Genomic DNA, 25,895 nt, shown 5'->3' on the forward strand with positions numbered 1-25,895 from the left:
TAGAGTAAAGAGTATACTGTCCATAATTGTCTCAAACAACCGTTCAAAGTGATAATTCTATTTGTTTGCCACACATTTTACCCAAATGTTTAAATTTCATCCAGGTATTGGAGATTACTCAATGAAAAAGCTGGCTGGAGTGTGAAAAAGGAAAACTGGCTCTTGCCCCAACCTAAAAAACATCCATATTATTTGCCAATTGGCCTGACATCACTGTTTGAATCCCTCATCATTTACAGGAGCAGTGCTTTGTTATAAGCACTTTGCACTTAGGTTTAGCCGTATAAACTCTCACCCGCTGCACAGTCTTCCTCGTCTGCCCCGTTCTCACAGTCCTTCTCTCCATCACACCTCCAGGACAGAGACACGCACTTGTTGGTGGCGCCCCCGCAGTCAAACTTCTCTGGGGGACACGTCTGTTTGCCTGTTGGAACAAATCATAGTGATAGTGAGATTACTGTAGAGGTCTGAGGCCCAACATAACAAAAACAAAGGGAGGCATCACGAGACATCCAATTGCACCCAAGACGCGGTTAAAACACATCCAGAGCTCCACAACTCCTGCCCCTATTGATTTTACTGCCTGGACGCGAGCTGCAGAAAGATCGTGAAAAATAACAAACACTCGTCCCCCTCTTTCTCCATATCCTGCCAATCTGCTCGAGTTGGCACAATGTAGATTTGATCCAGATTATATTTATTATGAGGCATGTTGTTAATTATACAGCTTGGCTTACAGCGCAGCCCAAAGCAGCCAAAACAAAAAGCACAACCAATGAAATATAATTTGCAAACATTGTTGACATCCGATGTTCAGAAAACTCGTATTGCTGTATTAAGAGAAGCGTTTTATTCCATTTTCAAATTGGTTTATGTACGGAATGTGTGTTATTGTTGTGTATTAATGTTATTTTAGAGTAGACATCCTCAAAAAAGATGAAGATACAGATTCAGTACTTTAATTGGCATTCGAAACATTTTTACAAGGTCATACACTTTAAATTGTAAGTTAATTTCTTTCTAAATTAAATTATGCATTGAATGCAAAGATAAGTAACTTTCTTTTCAAAGCCTTGTATGTTTCACACTAATCAGACCTGCTGCACTTTATCACTATAATTAATTATTGGAGGAAGGAGTGAAGCGGCACCGCGATTTCTCTTAATGTATTAAATCAGGGAATTAAACAGATAATTCTATGTTGTACTCATAATCACTTCATAATGCATATATATATATATATATATATATATATATATATATATATACACACACATATATATACATATATATACATATACATATATATATATATATATATATATACATACATACATACATACATACAATGAGATTGAGAGACTTTTAAAACGTATCATGCAGTCCTTCTTTTCTCGTGACAGTGAAAGGATTTTCCTAAGGAAATATCAAAGCCATCCACAGTGAGTGAAAAGATGGCAGATGACAGCAGAGGAAGTTGCTCAGAATGTAAATGTAACTGAGGAAATCATAAGCTTCCTCTCCTTTGAACAGAACTCAAACTTGAGCGTGCCGAGCGGAGGCCATACACAGGCACTGACTATTTAAGTTGTGATTTTATAAAGACACTGGTGATGGGTTTGTGCTGGAGGAGGAGACGGCACAATAAAAGCCAATTACTCACAGATAAACTGCTGTCGATGCTGGCGGTTGTTTACCGTCAGAGTGAAAAATGGGAATTCATCTCCACTGTGGCGTTTTGGCAGGAGATTCACTTTCAATTCATAACCTTTTACAAGACCTGTGGCAGCCCTCGGTCCAACACAGTCAGAGAGTAATGATTTACTTTGGAGCGTCAGGATATGACCTTGTTTCTCCTGTCAGACTCTACTCTACGGTGCCTTTCAAGAACAAGAAAGAGCCTGGAAATGTTTAGGGCCAAACAGAGCTGGGTTTTTTAGGCAAAAACAATATGAAAGGCATGATATTAGGCCAAATTTGATGATGTAAGAAAATGTTCAAGGGATTTTGTTGTCCTTTTTATTCCAGTTGTTCTGTTTGTTTAGTCTGGCAACAATGACATCTGACTATATCATATTTTAGATCTGTGTTATGACGGATTCAGGCCAACTTTAGTTCAGTTTAGATGGCATTTCAAAAGTTTCAGACGCACTCTAGTGGAAATCCTTATCTGTTGGATCAGCACATCAGCGCAACTGCAATATGTGATTAATTGTCTTATTATAACTTGCACAAAGTGAGTTGTGGACGTTTCATACGCAGTTAAAATTTCATTAGGGTTTCAAACACTTCAGTTCACATTCTAAAGCCGTTTGTGTGCATTCTACAATCCATTTGCTCAACCGCAGTATTAAAACCGCTGTAGCACAAGCCTTTGCCCGCCGCATGACACATGGAGATCGTTGTGAAGTTGCACATGTAAACGAAAGTACAAAGACTAGAACTAGGCTTAGAGCTGATCTATCCAGCTCTTTGTAAATTATAGATTAACTACAGTGCTGCTTGTCAAATAATCTATAGAAACATGTTCTTTTCCAATATTCAAGTGGATTTAAAAGCTTCTGAACGCTAAACATGAGAAAAGAGCTATGCATTAGAAGACATCAAAATCAAAGTTTGATGTTTTGAAACTGAAAACTGTATAGAATATGTTGTGAGAATCGCCTCATTAAAAAGTCAATAATAAATGCAGGCGTGTGTGAGTGAATAATTAGAAAACGTCTCAGTGGACGTTGACGCTCACTATCTGTAAAGTGCGTTTAGAAGAACATGAAATTGAAACAGTCATTGGAGAAATAGCTATAATTGTGTGAATATGACATTTGCTTTTCAAGGAAGATGTGTGTTTCAGTCACATTATACATTTTGCAAATTTAAAAACATAATTTGCTCTTGACGCTCTCCAAAACAGTCCACAAGTCAAAAAGTGATTCAATTTGTGTGAGATGTAAAAATGGCTGAGGGAATCTGACATTTGCTTCTGGTCCTTTCCAGGGATGTTTCAGCTGACGCCGAGGTGCACTACTGGTCTACACTCTGGTCCAACATAAGCTTTACAAGAGCAGTGGGATAAAATGATAATATTCAAATAGTCAGATTGTACTAACATCACAGACTACGGTTGCCATTGATACCCAGACACTAACTGACACAAAAGTAGACAATCTGAACAAGTATAGATAATTCACAAAAAAGGACATTTGACATTTCCCTTCATTGTTTTAGAAGACCATATGGTAGTGTTAAAAAGCTAAACGTATTTGGAGATTACATAATCTAAAACAATAATTGTGATAATATTTTGCGTAGAAATCTTTGTATTGTATAGCACCAGAGACTGCAAAATCAACATACATTGTCATGATATTTTGTATTTTTCTGTCTCTATTTTGGCTGCACTACATTTGTTCCTTATTTTCAACAGGCCGGAAGGATACAAACACAATTTCAGTGATGACTTGCAGACGCTGGATTTCTGTATCAGAAAGCAGTTTTTCACTCACTGTTTGCGCGTCCATGTTGTCAGTTTGTTTTTTATAGTTGGTCCCTGCCACCCACTCAGTCCCAAAGGATTATAGCTCACACATTATAGCGATAAACTACAAAGAAAAGAGAGAAGGGACCAGCCTGTGCTCAAACCAGAAGATGTCAGAAAGTAGCTGACATTTCCCTCTCTTGATTGTTGGGTGACAGAGTGGCTCTTGCACAGAGATGCTGAAGGCACAGCTGGCTGCAGTGGGCCACTTCCTCCTGATCTGCTACAAGAACTCTGTATCTCCCATGTTTCTCTGGAGTCATTTATTTTTTAGCTTTCGCAAGTAACTTAGTGTGGCCCGCATTTAAATTCTTAATGTGACAGTGTAACGCTACTCCAGCGTGTAATTGGGAATCAGTGTGCTGAGCCAGGTAAGATTGTGGCACAGATGTCTGCAGGAACAAGTCCAGGAGCTACATCACAATGTTGAGAAAAAGTGTAACTTAAAAAGTAGGGGAAAATACAAAAGAATTATACTCCATATTGACTTGAAGGCAACATGTGCGAGACTGTGCAGCTAGGTTAACAGGCTTAAGTGGAGCGTGGTACATTAAGGTGCACACGAGCTGGATGTAATTAGCGGATGTTAAACTGTGGTGCGCGTGCTACTCGCCCGTCCGTGTTATTTACATAATTGAAACTTTGCATTGAAAACGATTACATTATAAAGTGAACGCACAGACAGCAACCCATGCCATGTCACAGCAAAACATAATCCAATTACAGTGTAGAGGTTATGCACTTGTGTCATTTTCATTGGAAAAACACGCCCACTAATGTTTAGACAGGAGTGGCAGCACAAATGACACGTTTCTGTGCTGTTTTTGCCTCATTTATCTCGTTCAAATTTTCTTTCAGTTTTTATTCTTTCAGTTGTTGCTAGCTTGGTGACTAATGGCAGCATAAAGGATACCTTTTCTAAACCCATTTAACTAACACTCAGAAGCAGCTTTTTCAAGGAGAGACCACTCAAACTAGTTTTGGCTCTCACTGCTGTAACTCTCTGTTGTAGCATCATGTGCACAACCTCTATACAACAGTGGCACGGCAAAGTCTTTTCCTGGTTGAAATTAAATACTTGTTCATACTTTACATCTATTTGGCTTTTTTAGCCTGCATGCTCTATTTCTGCAGAAAAATTAATACATATTTACTTCTGTATAGGTTAAGCGAGGTCTGAGAAATGCCTCACTGACTAGAACATGAGCTTGAGAATCTCTACCTTGAATTTAATTTAACAGTACAAACATTTTAGCAGCTCTCAATTACGGTTCATGTTGATTAACAGATTTCCTGTTTGCAAAATTGCCAGCACATTTTTAGTTGGTGTTCAAAGCCATGAATTTCCATATAAATAACTTTATATGATCCTGCAGATCAAAATCTCTATCCGTTTAATCCGTAGCCAAGAGATGAATCTTTCCTTCATTTATCTTAGATTGGATTCTCAGTATCTGTGTGTGATTCTGTGAAGGCTCAACTTACTGTGGGTGACATAAAAGGCACATGATGCATTATTCATTAAAACTGACCCACACAACTGCGACCAATAACAACACAAACTCTGTTTGTGTTACTTATCACTATTAGAGCACAAATGCTAATCAAAGCACGCTCAATGTATACCTTATTACAGTATGTGTGTATATATGAATATATAAACTCATAAACTCACATATAACAGGATGCGGAATAGACCAGATTTGTTGTTCTTGTTTTATTTGTTTTACAGAGATTATAATTTACAGTAGCCTCAGTTGAATATGAACATGCGTTTACACTGATAGTCTCACTACTAAAAGATGCTAGGGATAAAAAGGTATCAATAAATGGTATGTTGTTTGTCTTTTCTATTTGTCTGAGGTGACCTGTGCTCTCTCACACCGTGGAAGTGTGTGGGCGAGATACAGACTAACAGTAAAAAAGTCACAAATCCTGGGTGTTAACGGCTCGGCTGAGAGGTAATGGAGGCCTCTCTGGCTCTCAGCATCAGACAGCATCGAGCGCGAGGCGTGTGGGTGGACACAGGCAGGCTGCACTCTCTAACGCTGCCAGAGCACTGATAAGGGCTGCATTAGCATGCAGGTCTGCCACATTCACAGGAACTAGGTAGATGAAGGCGTGACAGTGTACCCAGGTGTGATGGGCGAAAAGCCAGTGTTCCTAATCAGGCTCAAAACAACCACGCTCACGTAACACTCAGGTCACGCCACGCTCACGCCACGGCACACTCACGTAACACTCACACTCACACTACGCTCACGCCACGTCACACTCACGTAACACTCACGCTCACGTAACGCTCACGCCACGCTTACGCCACGCTCACGTAACACTCACGTAACACTCACGCCACGTCACACTCACGTAACACTCACGCTCACGTAACGCTCACGCCACGCTCACGCCACGCTCACGCCACGCTCACGCCACGCTCACGCCACGCTCACGCCAAGCTCACGCCACGCTCACGTAACACTCACATAACACTCACGTAATACTCACGCTCACGCCACGTCACACTCACGTAACACTCACGCTCACGCCACGTCACACTCACGTAACACTCACGCTCACGTAACGCTCACGCCACGCTCACGCCACGCCACGGCACACTCACGTAACACTCACACTCACACCATGCTCACGCCACGTCACACTCACGTAACACTCACACCACGCTCACGCCACGTCACACTCACGTAACACTCACGCTCACGTAACGCTCACGCCACGCTCACGCCACGCTCACGCCACGCTCACGTAACACTCACGTAACACTCACGTAACACTCACGTAATACTCACGCTCACGCCACGTCACACTCACGTAACACTCACGCTCACGTAACGCTCACGCCACGCTCACGCCATGCTCACGCCACGCCACGCTCACGTAACACTCACGCCACGCTCACGCCACGCTCACGTAACACTCACGTAACACTCACGTAATACTCACGCTCACGCCACGTCACACTCACGTAACACTCACGCTCACGCCACGTCACACTCACGTAACACTCACGCTCACGTAACGCTCACGCTCACGCCACGGCACACTCACGTAACACTCACACTCACACCATGCTCACGCCACGTCACACTCACGTAACACTCACACCATGCTCACGCCACGTCACACTTACGTAACACTCACACTCACACCATGCTCACGCCACGGCACACTCACGTAACACTCACACTCACACCATGCTCACGCCACGTCACACTCACGTAACACTCACACTCACACCACGCTCACGCCACGTCACACTCACGTAACACTCACGTAACGCTCACGCCATGCTCACGCCATGCTCACGCCACGCTCACGCCACGCTCACGCCACGCTCACGTAACACTCACGTAACACTCACGTAATACTCACGCTCACGCCACGTCACACTCACGTAACACTCACGCTCACGTAACGCTCACGCCACGCTCACGCCACGCTCACGCCACGCTCACGTAACACTCACGCCACGCTCACGCCACGCTCACGTAATACTCACGCTCACGCCACGTCACACTCACGTAACACTCACACTCACACCACGCTCACGCCACGTCACACTCACGTAACACTCACGCTCACGCCACGCTCACGCCACGCTCACGCCACGCTCACGTAACACTCACGCCACGCTCACGCCACGCTCACGCTCACGCCACGCTCACGTAACACTCACGTAATACTCACGTAACACTCACGTAATACTCACGTCACACTCACGTAACACTCACGTAACACTCACGCCACGCTCACGCCACGCTCACGTAACGCTCACGCCACACTGACGCCACGCTCACGCCACGCTCACGCCACGCTCACGTAATACTCACGCTCACGCTCACGTAACACTCACGTAATACTCACGCTCACGCCACGTCACACTCACGTAACACTCACGTAACACTCACGCCACGCTCACGCCACGCTCACGTAATACTCACGTAACACTCACGTAACACTCACGCCACGCTCACGCCACGCTCACGTCACACTCACGTAACACTCACGTCACACTCACGTAACACTCACGTAATACTCACGTAACACTCACGTAACACTCACGCCACGTTCACGTAACACTCACGTAATACTCACGTCACACTCACGTCACACTCACGTAATACTCACGTCACGCTCACGCCACGCTCACGTAACACTCACGTAAAACTCACGTAACACTCACGTAATACTCACGTCACACTCACGTCACACTCACGTCACACTCACGCCACGCTCACGTAACGCTCACGCCACGCTCACGCCACGCTCACGTAACACTCACGTAACACTCACGTAATACTCACGCTCACGCCACGTCACACTCACGTAACACTGACGCTCACGTAACGCTCACGCCACGCTCACGCCACGCTCACGCCACGCTCACGCCATGCTCACGCCACGCTCACGCCACGCTCACGTAACACTCACGCCACGCTCACGCCACGCTCACGTAATACTCACGCTCACGCCACGTCACACTCACGTAACACTCACACCACGCTCACGCCACGTCACACTCACGTAACACTCACGCTCACGCCACGCTCACGCCACGCTCACGTAACACTCATGCCACGCTCACGCCACGCTCACGTAACACTCACGTACTACTCACGCTCACGCCACGTCACACTCACGTAACACTCACGTAACACTCACACCACGCTCACGCCACGCTCACGTAACACTCACGTAATACTCACGTAATACTCACGTCACACTCACGTCACACTCACGTAACACTCACGCCACGCTCACGTAACGCTCACGCCACGCTCACGCCACGCTCACGTAACACTCACGTAATACTCACGTAACACTCACGTAATACTCACGTCACACTCACGTCACACTCACGTAACACTCACGCCACGCTCACGTAACGCTCACGCCACGCTCACGCCACGCTCACGTAACACTCACGTAACACTCACGTAATACTCACGCTCACGCCACGTCACACTCACGTAACACTGACGCTCACGTAACGCTCACGCCACGCTCACGCCACGCTCACGCCACGCTCACGCCACGCTCACGTAATACTCACGCTCACGCCACGCTCACGCCACGCTCACGTAACACTCACGTAATACTCACGCTCACGCCACGTCACACTCACGTAACACTCACGTAACACTCACGCCACGCTCACGCCACGCTCACGTAATACTCACGTAACACTCTCGCCACGCTCACGCCACACTCACGTAATACTCACGTAACACTCACGTAACGCTCACGCCATGCTCACGCCACGCTCACGTAATACTCACGTAACACTCACGCCACGCTCACGCCACGCTCACGTCACACTCACGTAACACTCACGCCACGCTCACGCAACGCTCACGCCACGCTCACGTAACACTCACGTAACACTCACGTAACACTCACGCCACGCTCACGTAACACTCACGTAACACTCACGTAATACTCACGTCACACTCACGTAACACTCACGCCACGCTCACGTAACGCTCACGCCACGCTCACGTAACACTCACGTAACACTCACGTAATACTCACGTCACACTCACGTCACACTCACGTCACGCTCACGCCACGCTCACGCCACGCTCACGCCACGCTCACGCCACGCTCACGTAATACTCACGCCACGCTCACGTAACACTCACGTAACACTCACGTAATACTCACGTAATACTCACGTAACACTCACGCCACGCTCACGTAACACTCACGTAACACTCACGTAATACTCACGTCACACTCACGTAACACTCACGCCACGCTCACGTAACGCTCACGCCACGCTCACGTAACACTCACGTAACACTCACGTAATACTCACGTCACACTCACGTCACACTCACGTCACGCTCACGCCACGCTCACGCCACGCTCACGCCACGCTCACGTAACACTCACGTAATACTCACGCCACGCTCACGTAACACTCACGCCACGCTCACGCTCACGCCACGCTCACGCCACGCTCACGTAATACTCACGCTCAAGCCACGTCACACTCCCGTCACACTCAGACCACGTCGGACTCGGAAGAGGTGAAAGCTACAAATTGTGTAGATTTTTTTAGTTGGAAGTTTGGCATAAGGAAGAATGTGAACATTTTAACAACTAGTGCACACCAAAAGTAAGTATTTTGTACTATGTACACGCTGACAAGAAGTATTTAAACTTAACTCTGCTATGGATATTACAGCCCATTTCATCCCTTTTGTTCATTACTTTACAAGCTGATCTTGACAACACACTTTTCCTATACTTCACTAAATGATACAAAGATATCAGAGAGGAAATGTATGTTTAAGAAGCATTACATTCCAAATTAGTAAATCTACAAGTGACAAAAGCAATATTAAATCATTTGAACATTTACGCTTTCTTTCTGATATAATTTACTTTTGTAATATTTGTGTCTATTCTTCAGAAATATCGGAATCAGATACAAGGAACTCAAATCATAAATCTGATTTTCATTTGTACATTAACTGTTATTCAGTACTCAACTAGTTTCTCCAAAAACTTTTTAATCTTATTTGAGTTATTATTTGTGTCACTATGTGAGGAATTAGTCCCCGTCCCCGATGCTCGCCATATACTGTAGTCACAAGGTTGTTTTTTATTTATCCTGTAGTGATTTACTACACGTATCCCCCAAAATTAAAAATGTGTAATATAAACTCAAGTAATGCAACAACTGTGGTACCGAAAAACACTTGAATTTTCAAAAGATCTTCCACTCCATTGCATGTCTTTATTCTCTTGTACCCAAGTCCATATAAATGGTCTGATCTGAAAGAGAATCTGCCATAAAACTCCCAGGCCAAAAGCACTTACTGCATGTCTCCTCGGCCTCGTCTGATCCGTCTGGACACTCCACTTCCCCATCACACCTCCAGCGTCCCGGGACACACTGGCCGTTGAAGCAGGCGAACTCCGCTGGGGCACACGTCTTCCTGGCTGTTAGGAGAAAGCGACAGAAAGATAACAACGTGAGAAGTGGGAGTTAAGGCTCAGAAAGAGTTGGGTCACTTCACAAAGAGACTGAATAGATGAAGCGAAACTTGCTCCATTATCTAAATCCAAGCCATTGTCACAGTAATCGTCTGAGATAAAACTCCTCATCTCGGCCTCTTTCAGTGCAATCTCCTCTGATATCCTTCGCTAATTACCTTCACTTCTGCTATTTTCATGAATCCTTTGGAAGCCGCACATTCTGTTCCCCAATCTCTAGTTTTCCATTACGGGAAAGGAAGGAAAGACATTGATGCTGAGATCTGAGGTTAAACATTTTACAAGACAAGATTGTCACTACTCTTGAAATCCTCAACAACCAACAAAGCGGAAAGAAAAATACGTTAGAGCTAATAAAAGAAAACAGGCAGTGGTCGGCTGCTGCTCTTGTCACATGACTTCATATCTTCTGGTGTCATGCATGAAGCACATATCTATAAATTACATTGCACTTGGAGCATTTACACTGTGCACACTGTCACAATATCTGATGGAAATGTAATTGTTACACAATCTTTGTCCTATAGTAAAGTAAAAATCAGTTTTTTCACAGTATAGATATTTTATACAAGTGTCTATTTCTGTGAAAATTTGTCTCGTTGTGCGCTCTCTGCATCTAATTCAAGAAGACTCTGTCTCTGTTTTTCATTCTAGTAAGATTTATTAATTGAGCCCAATTGAGTCTAGATTTTGTACAATAACATATTTTTGTAAATTTTCACAGCCAATGCATGTGTTTGTAGTCCTAGTTAAGGTTTACAAAAAGGTGTATTGTTCTTCACACTTTATTTCTATTATAAAGTAAAGGTGTACAATTATGTATGTGTTCTAGTATGAGAGCTACGTCACCAGCTCATTCTTTCTCATCGCCCTGAACAGTGAAAGTGAATTGTGCCATTGAAGCCAGAGTCACCTTTGACATTATCATATAGTATTTTATGGCAGTCCAGCTGCGAGAGCGCAGGACAATTTGCCAAAAATTGTCCTGCGATAAAAAATGGCATGTCTTTACGTTTAAATCTTGTTTGAATCCTCCATTTGCAATTATCGCTCGTGTCAAAGCACCAATGTCAAAGCAATAACATTATCCCAGTTCGCTTGTATGATCCTAGTTTCTATAATGTGTGAAAGAAGAAATAGGTCCTGCTGCCCTTGCCTCAATAACAGGTATAAATAAAAAAAAATGTCATATTAAACATATAGTACACACTGAACATTAGGGTATTAAAAACTAGGACAAAGTCTAATCCACAGATATGAAATAATTACGTAGTTCATAGCGCATATTTAAAGGAGAAATGTTATGCTTTTTTAAGGTACATATTGAACTACTATAACAAGTCGTTAACCTGTTTACATATTGTTCATTGTAAAAATAGTTATCTAAAACTGGCTTAGAAGAAACAGGTCCATTGACTTCATAATGGCATTTCACTGTATCAAGCAGCAGATTGTCATTTAAACGTTTTTATTCTTGAAGAGACTACATGGCATTTTAAAACCCTACACAAGAGTCTTAATTTTTCAAATAATCACCACTAAGGATGTGGGCAGAGATATGAGTTAGGTGAAAGCAGGATTTTTTTTTTTTACTCAAGCCTCAGTTGCAGGACAAAAGATAAACTCAGACATGCAGGAATCCAAATATACAATTTTGAGTAAACCAATTATGATGAAAGTAGTTTGAAAGCAGTTTGTGAGCCACTCCTTATTTTGAAAGATTGCATGTGTGGCAGAGTGGACCAATGCGTCCACTATTTTACTCCATGTTCACAGTTTACACTCACATTTCCAACAACGCCACCTGAGATTCTGGCTCAGGACCAATCTAATCGAAGGCACGCAAGTTCGTCGTTGGAACAACAGAGGCATGGGTTAAGTTATTGATACATTTATTGATACAAATTGTCGATGTTCACAGTCCGTTATCTTCATAGGAGACAGGTTGTCATACGAGCGTTCGCAAAAAGCGTTCAGTTAAAGCGTTCCCAACAAAAGGCAAGACAGGGTCCTCTCCGGGCACCTGGAACAGGATGGCTGCAGCACGGCGCAGCTAGCGCGCGTGAGGCTTTACGCCGCGGTCGCCGCCCGGCCAACCGCACGCCGCACATCCCGGAGGTCGCACACCACGCGGGCCCATGGCAGCACCGCGGCACACTGAATGATAACACTTGTTAGACATACAATATTTTCTTATTCACATACAACTCAAAATACCTGGACTGAGGAGCGAGGTGGAGCACCCAGCAACCAGGAAGTGTGTGAGGTCAGAGGCCGACTGACGTCACCAGACAGCAATTTATGGACGTACGCTTGATCGATTGACCTATCAGGGGCATCTAAGGAGTGGCAGGGGCCCGCCTGCAGGCTATCCTGCCACACATGCAAATATTGGCTGTTGTTTGGTTATTATTTTCAACAGTATACACCAACTCCTCAACTGCTTTAATCTTCTCTCCAGATCCTAGTTTTTCCGAATAAGCATGCAGTTGTTTATCAAAGATCACAGAAAGATATTTCAGCACCACTTAAGTGCCATTTGCGTCTCCATCAGGGACAGAACATGTGCTTTAGACGGATGATTATGGGCCAGAGCAGATTGTGACATCCTTTTAACCACCTCTCCCTCCAGTGTATAAAGTCATTAGTGAAGCGCTCAAACACTAGAAGACATTTCTCAGAGTTTCCTTGAAGTGCACAGACAGATATATTTTCAGTGGCATTTTTCACCGATGCAGGTGGCGCAGCAGACGCCCTCAAGGCTGCAGAGTTTCAAAGGCACATCTTGGCAACACTATGATTAATTTGTCAAAATATTTTTAAATAAAAGACAAACTTTTATCTTCCCATACACAACTTTCTATAGTTTTCTGTGTTATTATGAGTAACGGTGAAAATGTTGGGCTTTGAGGCTGAGTAAAAATGTGTAAATAGTTCATTGGATGCAGTATGCAATGTGCTTCCCCAACTGGTGGTTTGGGGACACAAAACTGGGCTGTGCTTGTCACAGTGTCTTTAAGTCGTCCTTAAAGAAGACATTTTATATATTATTCAACTACTTTGTATTGAACTATAAAATATGGTAATATGTAGATCACTATTTAAAATGTTGCTAATTATTCACGACAATGCTGATCTAAAACAGCTTAGAATAAGAGAAACACGCACATGACTTCCTGTTCAAAACTGCAGAACTGATAAGCCTTTTCATAGTGACATTTCACTGTAACAAGCAGCAGATTGTCATTTACATGTTTTTTTTTGTTTTGGAAAAGTGGCTGTGACATTTTAGAACCCTACATGTGTCATTCAGAGTCTTAATTGTGTTAAATAAGTAGTACAGAGCAGTGGCATAAAGGGTGAAAACAGGAATTTTCTGAGCACTCAAGCCTCAGTTGCAGAAGGATTACTCAAAAACAAGCAAGAACAAATCAAGATAGAACTAGGTCATGAGGAAATAGTGCTGTAACAAAGTAAAAAGCTCATCAAAGTTGAGGCTGCTTAATATATAATTTAAGATCACCGTTTGAATTAAATGGTAAAGTGCATATTAATTAACATGACCCCATGTTTTTATGTATGATTTTGCCAAAAATGCATTTTTAAATCTGTAGTTCCATGACATGGGTCCCATGGTAGTTTCAAAAAACAAACTTGAGTCTCATGCCTACACACAATGACTGACGTAGACATTTCACCCTGGAGAGACAAAGAGACCACGAGAATGGACTGTTGAGCAAGCTTTATGAGAGTTATTTGGCGCTCAGACCCCGGCGGAAGACGTTGCAATCATGGGCACTCCATGATCTATTTGTATTAGATGTCTCCCCCCGGAGCCTGGAGACTGGTGGTGGTAGATGTGAAGAGAAGGTAGAGGATGAGGGGAATGTAGAGGAGGAGCTGGGGAGGTGGTGGGTCGCAGTACGGTTTGAGCGGCCGAGCCATCAGCCTGAGGGCTTAAATGCGACCGCCTGGGCGCTGATTGGGAGCGGGGAGGAGTCACTTGAGAGCGTTGATTGGGGATGAGGAGCAGGTGCAGGGGCCATGATGCAGACGCCCCCTGACCTTTCACCCGCCATCTTGGCCGGGAAAAACTGCATAACCTCTTTGGGATAAGCGCAGAAACCTGGCAGAGTCCATGGTGAAGTGAGGGATCTGACTCTCACAGACGGACAGGCGGGCGCCGCTTGAGTGCGATGATGGCGCTGGGGAGAGGGGTCCTTCCATGGTGGCCTTGACGTAGATGGATGGAGTTAGGTCTTCCAGGCTGAATTTACGCAGGCTTCATATCTTCTCAACGACATGAAATGAGCTCCTTATTTCTGAGAAGGTCCACAGGGATCATGGTTCGCTTGGCAATAATTACCTCGTCCAGTGCATGCCATCTGCTAAGACTGACTTTGTGTTTTAATTAGAAGAGCTTTTAAAATGGTGCGCTTGTGGGGGTGAAGAGTGTGGGGGGCGAGCTGAAGGAGAAGTGACAGAGGAATGTGAAGTTGTTATATATGCAGCAGTAAAAGCTACAGGGCCGTGAGTGACAGTGCCACAGTAATAATAATACTTTGCTGAAATGGACATGTGGAGCTGAGTAAGGACAGGTGGCATTATATTAGTCATGATATTACACAAAGGCTATCATCTCAACATTCACATGAAACTGTTGTGGTGTTGTGATTAATACAAAACATGTTAACTAATCAACTCTTGACATTTTCATACACTAATTTAATCATAAAACATCATCGTCTATCTGGATTTTACACAGATTGAGATGACCTGCCACGTTTTGCAGGATTTTTTATCGTTCAGTTGTTATCGCAAAAGGTTACCTGCATGATTCTATGGAAATATTAAATGAAAACCATACTTCGGAACATTCTCCCTGCAGATGTATGCGTTTTATGCCGTACTGTGGGATATTACAGCTAAAGGAACAGCAATTCTATGGAAACAAGCACAAAGAGGCTCCACTAGGCCAAGTACAAGTCAGGTTTGTGGGGAGGCAAGCCAGCTCACAGCAAGGACACATGTTTTTATAAGTTTTTGGGCAAGGCAATGCAAGTTTATTTGTACTGAAGGCAATTCATAGTGCTTTACACAACAGGAAAAACACTGTGTATAGTAAAACCTTCCAAAATGAAGGAAAAAACAGGGGGGGAATGTTTATTGTTTTTTGCTAAAACGTTGCACAAAACGTATGCCTTTATTAGTATTTTATTTAATGGAAGAAATTAAACAATTTCGTGATTGCTCTTTATTTTTTATGTATCCTCTATTAAAGGTGGAATGGACGATTTTTTTCAGCAAATGTTTTATCATATTTCCTCGTGGCGTGGATAAATCATTTGTCCTGCCACATATCAATCATAAAACGCACCTACCGCTCACCTGCAGCTGCGTGCGGTTCGTCCCCACGTTTCCGCGTGCCTAAGCGCATGGATCTATCATAATATAGTTCCCTCAGTGTACGGGGCAAAATGAAGACGGAGAAAGACAGTTCGAGCTGACGCAGAAGTGAACGTAAATCACGTCGTGAGACGAGAGATGCGATGCGCTCCGTTGCGCTAATAAACAAACGCACGTGTGTGTTGTATCAGTCCGCACGGGGGAGTGCGCATGTGCACTTCCGCCTGTGTTCTCAAATCGCCGAAAAATCGTCCATTGCGCCTTTAATAGGCATATTTTACCTCAATCTGGTCATCCTGATGGCACAATTATCTTACTAAAATAATAACAATGCCTTGACAATGCCTTAATTACATTTATATCTACATTTCTAAAACCATCAATCACTCGGGATACATCCCATGCATATTATAAAGAGGGTGAGTGAAATGGACAGAAAAACAAGGACGTGGCTTGTGTTCCAATCAGTGAAACCGGAGTGTGTGCTTAGAAAAGCGCTTAGATATCAAGGCACTCCAAAAACGTACAAAAGAAGTTTAATGAAAGGCCTTTATTCCTACAGAGGTTTGTCAGGGCTTAAAAAAAAAGACACGCGCTAATTAGTCCAATCAGGGTTTGAATGGCAGAGTTTGAGCTGGTTCTGAGTTGCAGCCCTCGTTGTACAGCACGGGCGCCTCAAATGGGATGTGACACGGGCAGATTGCACTGGGGGCTTTCTCCGGCATGTCCCTGCTCAGACGGAGGAGGAGCTCACCAACACTGCACCTGCACCCATGCTCCCCAGCCCTGCCTTCTGCTGCGGGCCCGTCCTACCAGCCGTTCATGCCCTGCACTGCTTTGATGCCAGTTGAGCGGGCGTGGATAACATATCTCCACAGCCCGTGTCTCCAATGGCCCTATTAAGGAGCAAAATGTGTGTCGGATTCAGAAGGATGGGGAAAGACTATACAGCCCAAATCACTGACATCTGATTTACGTTGCAGCTCTAGGGCAAAATGTGCAGAGGAAGGATCTGGCCTTTTCTTGTATTACGACACACTTGAGTAACTTTCATCTCACATCTGACCTGCGCTTTAACTGGAGTCTTTCTATAACGCAGGAATAAGTGAACAGAAATAACCAAGACGTAGCGTAATTTTAATTCAACCTTCAAAGAGCATTGAAAGGTTAAGCACATGGTTTATTCAGGTGAAATAAATGCTAAATCAATTGAATTATGAAGGTTTTATGGTAGGAGAAAATATTTTATATACATATTTATTTTTTTTATCAGAAATGTAAAGTCTCTGTAAAGTAACAACTAGACAGATCTTGTCAGAAATAATTGTTTCCACTGGCAACAACAATAGATTCTTTTGCAAGTTCAATGTCAAGATTTTTACTTCATAGAGTTTGAGAATTGAATGCAAGTCTAACAGAATTAATAACGGAACTTATTAGTATGCATCTGATAACTTCCTGAAGCCTACTGACAATATACTAAGAAATATACTGTATGCCTGAACCAAAACAGTCATTACGCAGACAGCCTTTGGTCATTTGACACACTCTCTAACCCTTGCAGAACTTTTCCTCACTATGAAGAATATTGATGTCCGCTCTCTTCATTCGGGGCCACGCTAAGCTTAATAGGTAATGCAGTGATAAGCACGTTCTCCCAAGCGTCACAAGACAAATGGCCTCATTACCAGGCTCTGAACTACAGGAGTGTTGTCGGGGCAGGAAACATAATGTATCCGCTTGAAATCCACTACCATGCAAATGACTGAGCCTCCACCAACTAATGGGATGTGTTACAGAAGCATACAAAACACAGACAACTTGGAACAAGCTGTTCCTGAAATGTGTCTGCAAATGATCATTGGATCTTATTAAGCTCATTTGTGCGCTGATGTGACACTGTCTATTTTGGTCAAGTTAATTTGTTTCAATTTACGTTTGGTGTAAATAGAAACATGATCTGATCCACACAGCGTTTGTCAATAACAGTCTGTCGCTGTGATTTTGGATGTGTGTAATGAAAAGAACGATTCTGTAACCGTCTAAAGGCCACATGCCACTGCACTTCAATGCAAACACTTTGCATTCTCAGACACACAAAACATCTATTGAAATATAGCTCCTTTCCCAAATTATTTATGGCTACACAATTTTAGACAAAATTGTAATTGCCGTTACATTTGCAATTTATGTACAAAAATATTCTGTTCAAAGTGCTCATTTCAAACGCATCTGGGGGAAATATCATTTGAGAAAGGTTTAGAGAGTTTAGAGGTCCAAACAATGACATGAATGAGATTTTGTTGTTCATAGTGGACATTCTATTACATAAATAATTGCAGTCTTTGCAATGTGATGATTGCACCTAAAGTATATTCAAATTATTGTGTTGGGATATGTTGTGCAGCCCTACAAACAATGATATAAATTACAGCTAAGGTTAGAGTGTAGAATTACCACCAAGATTGTCAATTCTCCAACCTGTGATTTAATATAATAAAATCTCTCCCTCCCATTATTCAAACCCATTTATAATAAAATGGTGACTATATTGACAAGTGAGAGTGAATAGCTCATTGAGCCAGGCCAATACTGTAAATGAGAATTTGTTCTTAATGTTTCACCTGGAAAAGTAAAGGTTAGATATTACCACCCCCAATCCAGTACATTGGGGGTGGTATCACTGTGTCCAAGTATACAATGTATGAATGTTTGTGGCGTGAATGTGAAACAACGGGTGAAAATTAGCCCCTGGCTTCAATCCGGTGTGTTTACAGTATGTGTATCATGTATGTTCACTAAAATGCACTGTCCCCACCAAATAAGAGCATATTATGATGATGACGACGACGACGACGACGACGACTACGACGACGATGATGATAATAATAATAATGATAATGATAATAATAATGATAATGACAATAGTAGTAGTAGTAGAAAACGTTTCAGTTGTAATCATCTGGACACTGTTTTTAGAAAAACAAGACATGTCGACCATTCATTGTCTTCGTGGATATCTCCATGGAGACAAGCAGGTGGCGGACACTCCACCAGAAAAGATACATGATGCACTTTTAAATTAAAACCTAGCTGCTAGGACTGGGCCATACATATACATATAATAATTTGATTAATTCATGCTTTCAATAATTAAATATGTGAGAAAAGGCTTGAATGTCAAATTGAGGGCATCTTTGCTGTGGCTTCCACATGCACAGAACGGCCAAATTTAGTGGCTTTTTAGACTCTTCCCTCATGACTGTTTTCTTTTTTTAAAGAATGTGTTTCCTGTAGGCTTTATTAGACAGGAGAGGAAAGTGTGAAATGGGGGGTGAGAGAGAGGGGAGGACATGCAGTAAACTATCGGCGTCAGGACTCAACCCCCTCAACACTGTGGGCGGCTGCACATGGAAAGCAAACAGTCTGATTTACAGACTATAGCTCAATATTGAATCGAGATTAAAATGATAAAAACAAATGCAAGACTGAAAAGAAGGTGTAAAGTATATCTACAAAACCAATTACAGTAAGTCGACCATTTACTTTTTTAATCGCCCAGTCCTACTTGCTGCTTTATGAAGTGCTGCCCTTCCAGTTTTTCTTTTGACACTGGACCCTGATTAAAAGGCACTGCACTTATTATAACTCCCAAGCTGCTAAAGGACAGTCTTCTCTGCTGTTGTCAGGTCACATTGGTCAGGTACATTGGTGCAGACACTGTGTTGCTGAAGAGAGTAAGCAAACTCGGCTAAAAAAGATCCTCTGTTTCCAAGGACAACTCGCGGTGAATCATCATGAACTCATATTTAGACACAGGTGGGATACACAGGTTTTCACCAGAGCCAGAGCGCAATCGTCAGTCCAGGTGTTGGAAAAGGATATTTCCTGTTTAAAACATTTCCCAAGGAGTCCATCTATTTTTCCTTTTTATAGTTGCCATTACGCATCACCATTCAAAAGGTATTTTCACCTAACTGTTTGTTTCCATATAGTCTTGTCAAGATACTTACATTTCAAACTCAATTTTGATGCTAAGGAAAAGGCTTGATACCAATGTCGATACCACAATAACAACAATAACAACTAATAGTAGCCTAGGTTCTTCATTTTATAGTGTGGCCTTTTACCAGTTCTGATGCTCAATCAAACATTCTAAAATTGTGCAGGAAAAGTCCAACCTTGTCCTGTTTACATGTTTGTTTGTTTTGTTTTTTTGATCAATACTTGCTCAAGCGAGTATCTAGTTTAGATTTTTCTATACTTTTGTACTTTTGACAACCCTGACAACAGTGCTAATTTATCATCCCTCTGAAACCTGTAGTGATCACCCACAATAAAAAACAATATTTCCTTTACTGAACTATGACCTTGACCTTTTTACTTTGGCTTTTCATTAAAATCGCCAAACCATGACTTCATCATTATTTTACTAACAAATATAGCAACATGAAAATCACTGATTTAACCAGTTGTGACCAATGAAATATAAAGCACATACGCTCGCTCTAACTCAATCATTTGTTTCCCTCTTTCTTTTTAGATCTGGCTGGTTTACTGCCATTACATTACCGGTACATGCCTTCTGATGTATTATTTTTAAATCCTCGCTCAAGCTCGCTACAACAAACAGCAAGAAAGCGGGTCCAAGATATGATGCATTTTTCAGAACAATGAACCAAGCAGATGGAACATGAGAGGATTACACAAATACAAACCCATGCAAAAGTCTGATTGTTGCAGACTCATTATTCACCAAGATATCATTTGTGAATTGTATGTTATTGTATGTAACTGGTGCCTGTTTGCAGCAGTCACAATGTCCCAATAAGTGGAGCAGTGGAACAATGAGCTGACCTACATTTACTAACAATACATGCAGCAGGTTGAGGCAAAAACAAGTCGCAATAAATGGCAAAACGGCTCATTATTAAGATTATTTATGCCACAGTACAGTACATTTGCATTAATCACACAAAATAGTTGAACAATACAAAACAACTGTGGTGAAATTAACATTCGGGAAAATAATTCAGGAAAAAACATCACAGTTTATAGCGGTGTCCAGGACTGAGGGATTGTGGGATTTGTAGGCAGCTGTTTGCAGTGATGTAGTGTGTGATGGGGTTTGTATCTCGCCCGGTTCAGTGATGCAACCGGTCGTAATGCCTCTTGGATGTACTGTAGTCTTTGTTGGAAAGTGGTACAATGGTTCTTTTACTGTACATTGGCCCCTGAGGATAAACTTCACTATTTTAGATGCTTTATTTTATTTTTTTACAGAAGAAATTGCATCATAGTTTAAATGTTAGGGTTATCATACTCATTTTTGCTTTAGAAAAAACGCTTTGTATTGTTTTGATTTAACATGGTTTAGATATAATAGTGACTATGGCTTCACAGTTAATGAACAGACATTTCTCCAATCTTATCCTAAAGGGATGGGCAATATTGACACTATTAACACTTTTTTTTAAGTATAACCCGACAATAGTCACACAATATTATGTCAATCCAGCAGATATGTTGGTTTAATTGAGGTTTCATTATCAGACAAATGTGAAATGTCTGTCAAATTAATCACAAAAGTGCAGAAATATCACCTTTTGCTCAATTATCTACATTTTGATCAATTGGCCACATCTATTGTCCTGTGGTAACAACAGTATTACTTGCATCAAACACTACTTGTATTTCTCAGGCCTGTGTGTGCAGAGGTGATCCTTAAGCCTGAAGTCCTGCACATTTCTAATGATCCACCTGGAGCACAGAGTTCTCTCACTCACACAGAGACATAAAGCACACCGCCCCAGACCCAGGCGACGGGAGGCCAGCAAGGGACACGGTGTGCAGGAGAAGAGACGACAAGCCATTATTACAACTACAGGCTTGTGAGCTGATAGGGCTTGTTCTTATTAGGTTTGCCAAGTATACAAGCATTTTCAAATCAATGATGTTTTTCAAATCAATGATGACTTTTCTGAGGTAAGGCAGCATGTCTTTGATTTGTCTGAACGCAGCTGTGGAAAGCTGAGGCAATTACTATGTGTTTCATTGAGGAATTTGTGCTTGGAGCCAAATAAGGCATTTTGGCTGTGGAATCTCATTACCGCGCATGATAGTGCAGGAAGGAGAGGGTTTAACAGCAGGGGTTTGAAGAGTCCTGCCACCTCTGCTGTTAGCGAATCCACTGAAAGGGTCACATTCACAGCCCTGTCCACAGTAGGAGCTGCTGAATATGCACCTAAATTACCCTGCTGACATCTTAGAAAGACCAGGAAATGCATAAACAGTATAAGTAATCTTGTTGGACAGGTGGTGCTATGGAACTATGCAAGAAAATAATAATATTACATAGTGGTAAATTGTAGGGATGACATATCACAGCCTAGAATAAAACTTGAGGATCTTCTAGCCATATGACGATTAAAAATATAAAAAGCTTATCTTAATACTAATGATAACAACAATATATATCACCTGAGGGCCCACAAAGCAATATCAGCAGACAATGATTATACAAAGGCAGCATCAATAACTGCAGAGCCAATGTAACAGGTTGATGCAGTCGAGCAGCACCAAGACAATTATCTGTATAACAGTGTAGATGTCGATGGGGCCTCACTCGAACAAAAAGTTCACAGACTCACAGTCCAGCCCACAGCTCCAACACGCTTCAGTTCAGAGGAGAATCAGATTAACACTTAAGCCTCACGCCCCAACTCTGACACTGATTTGGGCATTCATTTGGCCTTTTCTTAACATTTTAATAGACTGAGTTCTCTGTGTATTGGTTCATGGTTTATCATGATAAAAATAATCAAAATCACAATTTGAATGGCCAGTGAAAGCAAAAACAATTATACTGTCCTCTGCAGAAATGAAAAAGTCACTATGTCTCCTTATATAGACCTTTACAAGCGTACTGGTTGTATTACTCATATCACTCTGAAATAAAACTTCTCCTGGACCAGTTTAAATTTTCACTGTGAATTATGTTTTTTTTTTTTTTTTATGTTAAATAAACTAATCACACAACTGTAAAACTGTGTCTGAAAAAAATGTGGATGTTCTGTAGTCCTCAAGTCCTTTATTTTTTATGTTTGTCTTATTAAAAGTAAATACAAATGACTTTCAATATCAATGTCTTCAACATAAAGAATACAGACTACATTTGACCCTAAATAGAAAAGATTGTTCCTTCAAAGGCTGAATTTTACTTCATAAACGTTGGCTGACATATGATTGGCTGTGGACTTCTCGATTAAAAGGACTGAAGCTGATCATTAACAAATAACAATCACTGAATCTTGATCAAGACAATTCAGTCACAGGCTTAAATACAGCTTCATTCATTTGCTCAAGTTAAAAGGAAATATCTCTCAACTGCACAGAAGATCGCCAATGATTTTATTAGTTTAGACAATCAGTTGGATTGATAATTTTTAATTTAGTTAATTTTATTGTATTTCTGTTTCTGTAATTTCTTTGTGATTTGAATGCATTTTTCCTGCTGTGTGAAGCACTTTGAATCGCCTTGTGTATGAAATGTGCTCTACAAATAAACTTGCCTTGCCTTGCCAAATACTTCCATCCTTTTCTGCGCTCCTGTTTGAGTTTGGCGCATTCATATTTTGATCTGTGGGCGCACGACAGAGTATCCTCTTTCAGAAACACAGAGAGTGATGCCGCTTTTGTTTTGGATTGCTGACGTGTTTATGTTCCTATTACAGCGCCGTCGGTCCACAGACCTCCTCTACAGCGTATCGATCAGAGCCGCGCTTTCACCTTTAATGATCCGGGCCGAGCTCGATACAGACAGAAAACGGTCTTTTTCACACAGTCAGAGAAACTTTGATTCAGACGTTTCTTTCATGCGTTTCTAACCCACAATCCAAGGGCAAATCGCAGAGCATACATAACGAACAAAAATATTTAATTAATAGAGGTGGAACTGGAATGGAAATGGAAAATTGTTGTATTAGTCTGTCGTAAAATTAGAATACCAAGCGTGTCATCCATAAAAACGATTAATGAATGATATAAAAGAGCTGATTAAACGAGGAAATTACATAAACTTTACACAGATATCTTTCAAACAAGAGAGTAAGCACTTTTGTAGGTAATTTTACAGTCGATTAAATTTTACCTGAGCCTCAACCAAAAATAAATCCTGGTAGAGGTGTGAAAAATGTTTGGTTGAATCCTTAATCATGATTATTCAAGTCACAATATAATCATAAGGGAAAAAAAAGATTTGTGCTGTATAAATAAATCGTGAGACTTGTAGGCAACAACAGTGAGTAAATTCAGATCAATCTAGTCCCCAAATGTTTGATTTTTGTACAAGCAGGTATTAGCACATTTCTTACAGATTGTCATAGTATCCTATCATCAGTGAGATAACCCAAAAGTATGTCAAATGTTGTCAATATCACCAACAGCAAATTCACAACATGAACTTTCAGATATAGTGCAAAGACAGCTCCCTCAAGTTCAACAAATGCTTTAAAACAAGACATTAAATTCACAATTTTTCTTGAGAAATGAAATCTTCCACTGTTGATGCTTCAAATAAGTTGAAATGAATAAGCAAAATCTCAGCACAATTTATCTTGGACGCTCCGTGTGGCTCTGTAGACGCGGACAAAGATATTTTCTCAAGAATCATTAGGCACGTGTCAAAAGTAATTACGGCTGCAAGACCAGAAGCATCACTCATTATTAGGAAATGGCATGATGCAGAAAGCATGGGAATGAATTATGTTTAATGGACCGCTTTGATAGCCACAGTATTTCAGACGGACAAACGCCAAACCATATCAAATGTTTCACAGTTTTTACATGACAAAAGTATAAACTGTAATAATGATGGTGAAATAAAATTCAAGTATATTGGATGAAGAAAAGAAAGAGCTGTGTGAATGTAAAAAAAAAAAATTAAAAGTAGGGATGGTCAATATAATGATGCTGATAATATTGTTGTTTGTGATATTAGGGTTTCCCAGATATCATATCGGTCCAATATTACAGCCGATATTTGGCATTGTTATTTTTTCTAATCTGCTCCAGTCTCTTTGTGTCTGTGTTATCCCAGTTTGTGCATCAGATGTGACTTTTTCAACAAAATAATGAAATTAAATGGAACTAAATGAGCAAATTAGGCTAAAAATGTGTCTGTATGTTTACACAATAATGCATACATTTATATATCAGAGATGTTTTATTGTGTTTTTTTACAAGTGCATTAATGAGGTCATAGCTTTAAAAAAATCTTGAATTATCTTGCAAATATTGGCATTTGCAGATGGTATTGACTGAATTGAGTTGAGTTCGTCCTGCGCTCCACTGACCCAACGTTTTAAAGCATGAATTGAAAGATTAGCTCTTTTCTTCTCCAGATCGGCCCAATTTAACCCTGAAACACAAAAGCGCTCGAAGGTTTCACTGAAAACCCGAACTGGCCTGAAGAGATATATGACTGTGACAGGGGGCACAGAGAGCAGGATTTCATATTTCCCATTGCAGACCAAATTAGCTTAACTGTAACACACCCAGAGGTCAAAATCTTGTTCTGGAAAAAGTTAATCAAGATGTTCTTCTGCTTTGTTCCAGACGCTGCTTGTTTTTCTAACCAATAATGTAAAAACCACATAATTTCACAACCTACTTCTGGTGCTTGGTCCGACCGAGATAATACACAGTTATACAGCTGTGTGGCAGTGGGTGTGGTGTGTGTGAGGTTTGGTGAACAGGGCCAATCAAAGAGTAACACAGTGGAAGGATTACTCAGAGCATGACTAAAGTCTTCACCACCACCAGAGCTGATCTAATGTACAGTAGTGGAGGGACGGTGGGTGGGCAGAAAACATTTACTGTACATTAGCCGTCGTTTACATATTTTACTGTAAAAGTGTCAATTGGTTGAAAC

The 25,895-nt window shown here is 41.7% G+C and overlaps 1 protein-coding gene across 1 annotated transcript in view; it reads right to left on the bottom strand.

Moving 5' to 3' along the window:
• The window catches only part of LOC140356312 (low-density lipoprotein receptor-related protein 8-like), a 61,543-nt gene that overhangs the window by 25,872 nt on the left and 9,776 nt on the right, over positions 1-25,895 (bottom strand). The window contains exons 3-4 of the mRNA XM_072441176.1: positions 10,382-10,504; positions 296-424 (exon numbers count right to left, since the gene is read on the bottom strand). Of these exons, the coding sequence (XP_072297277.1) occupies positions 296-424; positions 10,382-10,504 (252 nt within the window). The remainder of the gene's footprint in view (positions 1-295; positions 425-10,381; positions 10,505-25,895) is intronic.

This window comes from Eucyclogobius newberryi, unplaced genomic scaffold (assembly GCF_026437365.1).
Source record: "Eucyclogobius newberryi isolate DKJ021-1_F unplaced genomic scaffold, fEucNew1.0.hap1 SCAF_12, whole genome shotgun sequence".
Taxonomy (NCBI): Eukaryota; Metazoa; Chordata; class Actinopteri; order Gobiiformes; family Gobiidae; genus Eucyclogobius; species Eucyclogobius newberryi.